The sequence below is a fragment of the Genypterus blacodes genome, unplaced genomic scaffold, assembly GCF_046128005.1.
Source record: "Genypterus blacodes isolate CSIRO-AG114 ecotype Tasmania unplaced genomic scaffold, CSIRO-AGI_Gbla_v1 ptg000057l_1, whole genome shotgun sequence".
NCBI classification, from domain to species: domain Eukaryota; kingdom Metazoa; phylum Chordata; class Actinopteri; order Ophidiiformes; family Ophidiidae; genus Genypterus; species Genypterus blacodes.
The window spans coordinates 181631-192171 of NW_027466869.1; the positions used below are offsets into that span (position 1 = coordinate 181631).

General features: G+C 42.6%; 1 protein-coding gene across 1 annotated transcript in view; it reads right to left on the minus strand.

Annotated features, from left to right (window-relative positions):
* triob (trio Rho guanine nucleotide exchange factor b) overlaps positions 1–10541 on the minus strand; it is an 87936-nt gene extending 77395 nt beyond the window's left edge. Inside the window, exons 1-2 of the mRNA XM_076152692.1 lie at positions 10298–10541; positions 934–987 (exon numbers count right to left, since the gene is read on the minus strand). Coding sequence (XP_076008807.1) covers positions 934–987; positions 10298–10367 — 124 coding nt within the window. The 5' untranslated portion in view covers positions 10368–10541. The remainder of the gene's footprint in view (positions 1–933; positions 988–10297) is intronic.

Here is a 10541-nt window from a genome sequence, read left to right on the forward strand (position 1 = left end):
TATTTTGTCTTTGTCTTGGGCATACCTGTAAATCCATATTCCATATTATGTATGCTCAGTCAACACTTACACATCTTACACACACGGTTTAGAGTTGCCAAAGGAACATTTAACTTCCATCTGTATCAAATCTAACAGCTTCAAATGCATGACAGTATGTATCTCCTACAATTACTCTAGAAAGACTTTCAACTTGCTCAAAAAACTATTATTTCTCTATTATCCAAGCGAGGTTTAATGGAATCGCTTGGCAAACAGGCTCAGATTTATTCAGGATAATCTGTGCAAATCTGCTAATAAAGCCCACTTAACAGCCCTGTTTATAAACAAAACACAACTCACCCTAGAGAGAGTGAGATGGTGTATTTTTAGTGCGTATGTCCTCGGGGCATTAAAGGATGTGAACCCTGCAAGGTCGTGGTGGCTCACTGATGCCACAGAGAGTCAGATGGGACACCATGCAGCATGATCAGGACATTTTATATAAAGTGGGCACAGGACACAGAGTTTCTACTGTCTTATTCTTTTCACAGGCACACACATATACATATATATACTGAATATATACTTTATACAACACACACACTGTAATTCATCCATGGTGATGTGAGGAGTGTGTTAAGGAAAAGATCCGCTGTTCTGCTACAACAGTTCTTCTCTTACCAAACAAAAAGACACAGCGCTCAAGGAGACGTGAAGTTTTCCCTAAACAAGAAAGTAGAACCCCCCCGCCCCTTCCCCCCCACCCAATCCACCCCCCATTTCCACTTTCTATTGGAATTACATTCAACGCTGGGAAATAAGATTAAGGTCAACCCCCCTATCACGATCGCAGGCATGTCAGCACACAAAGACAAGGACACAAGGAGGAAATACATAGATTACAAAGACACTTCCTGCATTTGGAAGGAAATTGGCTTTTGATTGACGTACCTGAGGTTTGACCCGGGCCGTCCAGTTTGGATTCACATTTTGGTAAAGAGCAATCTAAAGAGAGATAAAGACACACAGAAAAATTAATATAGTTCAGGGAAAAGGAGGGAAGAAGGTCTGTCCCTTAACCCAACAAAGCATTAGTCTTAGAAGTCAGAGCTATGTGATTATAGTGCACATATGAGAGAGCAAGCACACTGCAGCAGCTCTTTGATCCCCAAGTTTAAACATTACACACACTGCAGCCCTGTGAACACACGCACACTGACACATCTACACATGCCTGCATTAGCGCACATATGGATAATGTTTTATAGCAGGAAATGCAAGCGCATGCCAAAGATTTGAGTCAAAATGTCCATGGAGTGACATTATAAATACCTTTCACACACACAAACTCACTTCTCTCCCTCTCACACACATGTACACACACACACACACACACACACACACACAGGCAGTCTCAAGCGTGACTTTCAGCTGATAAAGGAATTAATTATTTAAAGGTGCCGAGTAGACATCTATATCTCTAAATCCTGAATAATCTTCTTCAGGGAGATGAAGTGTTAAGAAGATTCCACCAGACTTGTGAATCAGTCTGATGTTGTCTGTGTTATTTAAAGCTCATAATATTAAATCTGAAACACATGAGGCTCTGTTACTGATAACAGTGTCAGTGACATGATGCTTTACGGTTGATGAATGCGTTAAGCATGATCTGCTGATATCCACTTATCAACAACTCACATTCTCAAATCTCTATTATAATAAACACCATACTGTATAAATGATAGTGTATTGTGTCTGGCAGCAGACAGACAAACATTCTTTCTGGGTCACACCGGAGTGACACTACAGTGACACCAGATAACAGAGGCAGGGAATGAGGGACAGCGCAGCTTAGCTCTGCTTTCTGAAACTAACAGCCTGGCATATGCTGCCGCCTCCGCAGGATTACTGTAAGCACCTTCTCACATGCTGTATGTTTTGTTTTATTTAGTGTAACATGGGTAAAATGTTAAGTCTGATGAAGAATGGTCAACTTAAAACATGCTACATATGTTTGGCATTCCCAGTGTGTCTTGTTTCCATTTGCATCATGTGTATGAATCTCAGCAGTATGATCACAGAGAACATCACTCTCAGTGATCTGGAGTCTTCTCAGTTGGGTGGAATGCATGTGAGCGATGTAACATCTGAAGAAATCAGTACAAGTATGTAAAGTGCTGCCAGGGACAGATTAGGTGGCAGCATCTGTCATGGCAACAGTAGAGTAAGAATGTAATCTTCTGCTAAAGAGAATCAATCAGCACACAGAATTGACCAGATCTCACCTATGTCAGGTGACTCACTGCTGCAACTACTCATCATTTAATGGGCTCAAAAGTTTTATGATGACATTGTGAAAATGTCAAAACCAGCAAAAAAACTCAAAATACTTTCTTGTATTTGCAGCACTTTCCTGTTGAGCTAAATCAACAACCAACTCACTGTGCAATGGCAACACTACCGCTCTCAAGAACACTAAACGACCACTGGCAAATGCACAGGGGGTAATTCTCAAAGCCTATACATTAGGCTAGGATGTCAATTCTATCCTCAACCCATTTCATCCAAAGCCAAAGAGGCAAAGCCGTGGTTTAGCCTGCCTAAGCCAGAGGAGCCCTGGGTTGGCACTGTGCATGCGACAGGGATCAGGACGCCCTGCCGTCTTCAAAGAAACAGGAAATGTTACAATGTGTGTGTTAGAGAGACAGACTACAATTCTTGTTGGACTGACTGAGCACAGCTGTTGACTGAAAACAAGGAGTAACAGACTACTGAGAAGCTTACGTTATATTCTGCGCACACACACGCACGCACGCAGGCGCGCGCGCGCGCGCGCACGCACGCACGCACGCACGCACGCACGCACGCACGCACGCACGCACGCACGCACGCACGCACACACACACACACAGTAGGTGGTGATTTGATTGTTATATTGTTATCTGCTTCATTCACATTTTTACCTTCCTACTAGCTGATATAAGACCTTCCCTGTTCTCTTGAGTCATCGCTGCAGTGACGTGCAGTGAAGCACATGGATCTGGAGTCACAAGTTTGCAAAGACATATGCGGGGGGGGGGGGGGGGGGGGGGCTGCTGTGTATGTGTGCCAAAGGTGAGTCCATACATGATACTACTCACATTTGACTCATGTCACTGCACTTCTCACTCAAGAGGAAGTTCCAGACCAAGTTCGGAGTGCTCTGTGTGGGTGTGTGTTTGCAAGTGTGTTTCAGATCTACTGGGGGCTGTGGCATCATCAGTGTGTGGCTGGCGTTTCAAAGAGGTCGTCCTGAATAATCATTTAAAAAAAGAGGCACAAAAGCATTCCGGGAGGCTTCCAACTTTAGATACTAGATCCAGATGCTTCCCTCGGTTTAAAGTGGTGGGGAAACCAAGGAGTCTGACATCTGATGGAGGTGTATGAGATGAGCAGGGACAGGAAGAAGGAGGTGGATGTCTTGAGGGAATATGGAATCATTTACTCTCCCAAAAGCTTGTTTAATATGACTTTTTATCCTGACTCAATGTGAAAATTAGAGCTTGTCTGGGTTTATATTGCCCTTGCCCCTCTCCTCTACGTCTCTGTTTATTAGATAGAAAATAATGAAGCCAAATTGGGGAAGCTGGGGAAACGAAATCTCTGTCTATACAGAGTAGAAAGCGGGTGAAGGGAAGGTGAGCATAAATGTTTGTGGAGCTGCGTACTGAATAGTGCAGGAGTGGAGCTTTCCTATATAGGTGTAAGAGGAAAAACCCATACATACAATCAGAATCAGAATCTAAGCCACCAAATACAATGAGCAAGATACAAAGAAACAAGATCCTGGAATATATGACAACCCAGAGAAAAGTATGAGATAATTATGGTCGGCTGTGTGGGAGAGGAGTGGAGGAGGTGATGAAAGGAGTGACAGAGGATAGAATGAGTAGGAGTCTGCAGTTGACTGATAGAGGTTTCTCTTCTATCAGATGGGGATTTGCAGGAGACACATAGACCAGCCCACAGCCTATTTTTATGACCTGCAATCCTCCTATGCTTCCCTCCCTCCCTCCATCATTCACTCCATCTCTTCATCCCCCTCTTCCTTGCTTCAAGGGCCCAGGGCGACATGGGTGGGATGTGGTGATTTATACCTCTGTATGTGTGTGTGTGTGTGTGTGGTAATGAAGCTGTCCCCCAGGCTACACTTAACAACCTACAAATGCATTACCAACCTATTGGAATTCCGGATTATTGATACAAGACTAGCAGCCAATATTTTCCATGTATGAAGAGGTGCAGCTGATTCCAAAGATGATGGCTGGAAATAAATGATACATTGTTTTGTTTTGTACCATGTGAGTGAGGTTTTTTAAATGTGTACTGTATATATAGTATCAAATAATATGCAAACATTTCCAATTATGACTCCATCTCCCTCCACAATCGTAACCAAGATACTGTTTCTATTACAACACAGAACCTTTCGAAAAATTTGCCACGCCCACTCAACTTTGGCGACCACTTATGGTATTTTTGTAGTCTGGTAAAAGCATTCTACAGGAGGAGAAGCTCAAATTGATACTGATTTGGGTAAATCCAGGGGTAATTGATTTATTAATTATTTATAAATTGTATCGAAGGGAATTAAGGAATTTGATCTTTTATATCTTTGATGTCCATACTGAATACAATCTGCATAATTGCACATTTTCTATGTAAAATAATCACCTCACCCTCGTCTGTGTGGCTATAAAACACCTCTAAGCATCCCATCACACACAGACACATATGACATTTTAAACCTATCAATAATTAGGTGTGATGAAGCTATTTAACACAACCCTTTACTGTAGTACAACCCTGAAAAGGTCAAGAGTCTCTGATGAGATCGATCGGCTTGCTATGGCTGTAAAACAGGTAATTGCCTGGTTGTGCTACCTTGGTGATTGTCCTCTCCATAAAATTCACTCCAATAAACACTGAGAGGGAGAGGGAGAGAGCGAAATGGCCTATTACAAGAATCCAACATCTGGTCCTTATTGGGACTATACAGCAGCCTTTTTATATAAACTCAGGAAAGGAGGAGAAAATGCCTCTTCTCACTCACATGCAGCCTGGAATTGCTCATTTTTGTTTAAGGCTGGTAACTGCTTATTAGCCACGTGGCCATTTGCATTTCACATTACATACGACTGACAGTGGTTTCCTCTGTAAATGTGCTTTAAGCCCATAAGCATCAGCACCCTGATCTGTTCTCTTTATTGGCACCGTTAACCTAATTTCAGATACTGCCACAGCAGTAAAAATATGTCATTACTCCTCTTATGAGACTGCAATCATTTCAGCTGAGGTTTGTAATATCGCTGGTGCAGCGGGGGAACAAATTTTTCAGGGAATCATAAAATTGAGCAACTGATTAACGAGCCAAAGTGAGCTGGAACAGAAAAGAGGCAGGACACAAACTACAGGCACACAACTGAGACAGATGAGCAGGACATAAGAACACAGGGGGCAGTTACAAATCAATAGTCATCGTATCATTAAGTATTTTTTATATGCATCACGTATAAATTAAAGTTCAGCTGGCATGGTGTGCAATTTTATGTTTAGAATATGAATGAATATTAACTTCCTTCCTTAAATTTGTGGCCAATGAGTAATAAAGCCATGAAGTGAAGCTTATTTGATTTGTTTGTTGACAAGATAAAGTCTTGTTTGACGAGCCTGAAAATCTCACTAGGAATGTAAAATATTAAATTGGTTAGATTGGAACAGATCAACATTTTACAATCTTGTCAAGATGGAAACACCTTATCACAAATGATGTGCTGGTTTATTCTACACTAAAGATGTATTTTCTCAGTGGTCTCCCCCGCCTTTCTCACCAGTCTAAATAAAGAAAAATGCACTTAAACAGCAAAGACTGCTGTCTTCTCCAAAAACTGTCCTCTGCTGCTTCTCCAGTGGAGGAAGTGGCGATATAGCAGTGCAGCCAATGCCAGTCTGAGCTTACAGTCTTTAACTCTGACCAACTGCCAATTAGGCTGCCTGCCCCTGGATGTAACCACGAGGTTCCAGCCTCATCCAGAGTCGAGTGCATTTTGCAGGATGCACTCCACCCAAGCCTCAGCTCTATAATTTCATGAGTGAAGGATTGTTTGTCCCTTTATGTATGTCATGTCCTCTGCTTGGCGCTCCCTGCCTATTCTACTACGCTTTCTATTTTGATTAACTTCCCTTATACTGTATGTCTGTGTCTTTCTCCCAGTCCACATTAGTCACTGCTTTTCGAATCACCTTGCTCTCTTTTGGTAATGTTAACACACTTTATGGCTCTACGATGCAGACTGTATGCTCCTCCATTCTATGTGATTATGTAAGCTATGTATTTCTGCTTGGATAAGCAGGCTGACATTAGATCATTATGCTTTCATTGACTATGAAAGCAAAGCATATGACTGGGGAAGAAGGAACATTCAGATTCTGCTCAGTGCGTTGGCTCTGATTACAGCCCACACTGCCACAGGCCACTGGGTTCACTTCAGGATCAGTGGGAAACACTGTGTTGTCAATACTGCCACTGCCATTGTTGCTGCTCACATCTTGTTTCTATCCTCAATGCAAGTTACACAAGCAGACACGGTATTTTGTAAGACATGAATGAAGATTGGTAACAGCCAGCTGCTTTCACGTCAATTGAGTTTCACTGAACAGTTCTTAACAATAATGTTATTGCACAGGAACAGTCTTTTTCTTATAGATCAACTGGGAAGCCACTGTATTGTATGAAATCATATAATGTTAATGTGATGTGCGCAAATACTTTTTTAGCTCCTTAGTATAATGTAATCTATTGCAGTTCAATTTCATTCAGGAATAGCTGAATGCAATTAACTTTATTATTCACAAACATTTCAGTTCAGTGGTAAACTTGGGCAGTGAACACACACAGGTTGTTGCTTTTAGTTGCATCAGTTTCTACACATTAAGAGAAGCTGCAGTATCCTGTAGTTAGGCCACAAATCCACAAATACCTGTTTCACATTCAACTACTCACAGTATTTACAGAACATTATGATTGATTTAATCCTCAAACACAAAGCCGTTTAACGAATATCACATTTCTAAATGTTACTCAGTAATCTGTCACAGCAGTCAAAAAGAGTTTAACATTGCTTCTAATTAAATTTTACATTACATTCATACATACACCCCAGCCTTTCTCATTTACTCCTAAACTTTCACAACACACACACACACACACACACACACACACACACACACACACACACACACACACACACGCACACACACTGAAATCAAAGCAAGATGTGCCTTTTCAGCATGACTGCATGTTAGTTGTGTCTTGTTTATCAGCAACTTTCCTTAATTACAACATTTCCTCGCTCACAGGGGGGTTATTAATGACTTCCAATGCTATAAAGGCTTTATATTGCGAATGCTTGCCATGAGTGATATCTGCAAGAAGTTATGGAACGAGAAAGGATCCAATCACTTTTTTTTTCTTCATATTTCCATTGTTAAAATGGTTTACCAAACAGCTGAATACAAGTATGACACAGCTTTGACCAATTGCAACTATTTAGGGGTTGGACGTTTAAGTCGCAGCACAAGCAACCGGGGAGAGTGACTCAGCAGCTGAGCTGTGATCCACAGCTACAGTGTGGAAGTCAGAAACAGAGCTCCATCTGCACACTGAAAATAATTAAGGGGAGAGAGAATGAGGCATTTTCAAGGGCTGCTAATGATGTTCTTCTCTCAGATTAAGCAAATGAAAGAAACTGAAACATTGTCTGATCAACTCAGGTAGGCAGGTATATACACTTCTGTCACTCGGTCAGGCAATTAGCCCGCCGGCCTGTTTGGTAGGACAGTCGGCAACCAATGCACTCAGACTGACAGGCAGTTAAAGTCTGAGCTTGAAGCTTCCACATTCTGGGCTTCACTGACTAACTAGGGCATCAATATGCATCCAGAGCCCCAGAAAAAAACCCATCCACAAACACATCCACAGAGCTCCAGAGAGACATAGAAAAAAAGTGCTTGGGATCACTAGTGATGGGCAGCTGTGTGCCAAGATTTCAACATGCAACAAGCTGGCAGCACTTAGGCAGCCTGCTGGAGGGGCTACAGAGAGCAGGATGGCCTTTTCTACTGCACAGTGAAACAGAAGAAAGACCGATCTTCTAAAATACACGAGTAGATGAAGGCTTCAAACGCAGGAATGAATGGATGACTAGAAATGAAAGTGGATAAAACAAGGACATTCATTTGATGGCTGCTTTCTGTGGCCCTGCACAGTGGAAGGAGGAGAGATGGATCAATACAAAAGAACAATCAGGATTTGATAGATGATACAGAGGAAAACCATTGAATGGATTTGGGATAGGTTTGCATGTATCAAAGTAATGAATGGCATGATGTTGAAGTGCTGGAGAGATAGATGGCTGAATTAAATGAGTGAATGGATTAAGCTACAATCAATCGGGAACACTTTTAAACACACACTTCTAACTTATAGTCTCAGCTCTCAGTGTGTGAGCCCCCCAAACTTATTTTCCATACTTTCTCCTCATTATAGTGTCTTATAGAAGTTTTTTGAGGCCATAACCTATTTCTGTCTCCATCATGCATACTGTATGAGCGCTGTTTGCTGCTATATAAACATCCAAGGGATCCAACTTCGGTGCAAGTCAACTTTCCTGCCTGATACAACACAGCTATAGGAAAATACACTGGCAGGCACCCAGGGAACTGTAGGACAGACTGTAGCATTTGAATTACAATCCATTACAATAACATTCCTGAGGGTTCTGACTGGCCGAGGCAGATTCTGGGAGAAAGTATATAGATTGTGTAAAAGGCACGAAATATGTTTATGTGTGCACCTGTGAGCACATGTGGGCTGTTTTTATTCATATATGTATGAGTTGGATGTGTGCATGCAAACTCTCTCTCTCTCTTTTTCTGTGTGTGTGTGGTAAACAGCAGACCCCAAGGCACCAGGTGTCACAGGGAGAAACAGCTGAGAGAGTGAGAGACAGCTGCTTCTTCTGGTAGATCAGAGGTGGTCTCGCTAATGACGGCAACATCTTTCAACACAGAGAACTACTGCTTTGAAATGTCCTTTCCAATGCTCTCACATTAGCCACCGACTCCCCGGTGTCAAATTAAACTCAAAATGTCGTATTAGGTTAAAAGCAAGTCAAGGGAAGCGGTGGTGTGTGTCTGTTTACCAGGGCAGAAAACAACTGGTTTGATGTGACACACACACTCACAGAAATGCCAAAATAAACCTTTTTAGGAGAGAATGTGTGTTTCCTCTCTGACAAAAGAGCAGATCGTTCTTATGACATGTCTGTAATTACATGCAAATATCACCAACAAATAAATATAGGACACCATAATGACTTTGATTAGTCTATTATGGACAGTATGACCTCACTCCCACACACACATTGGTACTATCTGAACAAGCCCAGTGTGAGCTATTAAGTTCACAGCTATACAACAAATAACAAAGCACGATTCAAATCCAAAGTGTATGTTTAAAGAAAGTGTTCCAATTATTTTGTCATCAAGTATCTCTAGCCTGAAGATGTGTGTTTACATTATGGGTGCATAGTGATAAGAGAGGCAGGCCCCCCCCCATCTGAATTTGTTATGATGATGCCATCATATCACACGGGCCCAGAGCGTGGAGAGAGAGGCATCCTATTATGATGTGCCCCATATGTGCGTGGCCTCGCTTGCGTATATGGATCTGTGCATCCCGATGTGAGCGACGTGGGTGCGGGGTCAGACCGCTCGATGTACAGGGGTGTAAAAGGAAGTATGTGCGATTTTGAAAGCGTTCGAGCAAAACACACCAGCGGCTCAGTGATGCACGTATACATCCAGTCTGTCATGACGGAATACACCCCAAAAGCTTTAAGAATGGGCTCGATCCCAAACCGAGTCGGCACCTTGTCGCCTCCTTTCCTTTCCCTTCCCTTCCTTCCTCCCTCCCTTCCGAGCCCCAAACCGGGTCACCGCCTGCTTTAATCCAAAACACATATTCGAGAATGTGTAATCCGTGATGTTGTCATCCGTATAGCTGCGGGGGAGTGTTTGAAATTAAATTAAAAAAACGTGTAAATCTGTAGCTGTGCGCATCACTGTGGCATCACGTCCCCGACGATCCAGGACGCATCCCACCCGTGAAACACGTTAGACAGCGATTTTTGTCATTTAAGAGGAATAACGCAGCAGATCACCACCGATCACACCGACATGCTCCCCCCGAGGCTCGCCCCTTTCCCCGACTTACCGGATTTGAAAAACGCCGCTATGTCTGCCGCGTCCTTCGCAGTCTCATCTAGTCCCTCTCCTGCGCTCATGACTGGGGTCGCTTGTGCGGAAAGCGGCGATAGAAATCCTCCAACGTGTGTGTGTCTTTTTTCTTTGTAAATTATTATAATTGCAATAACAACTTAAAAGCGGAATCAAATGTCGGTGCCGTTCATTGAAACGGTTCCATTCACGCAATCTGTGCTCCCTTCAATAAGCGAGAG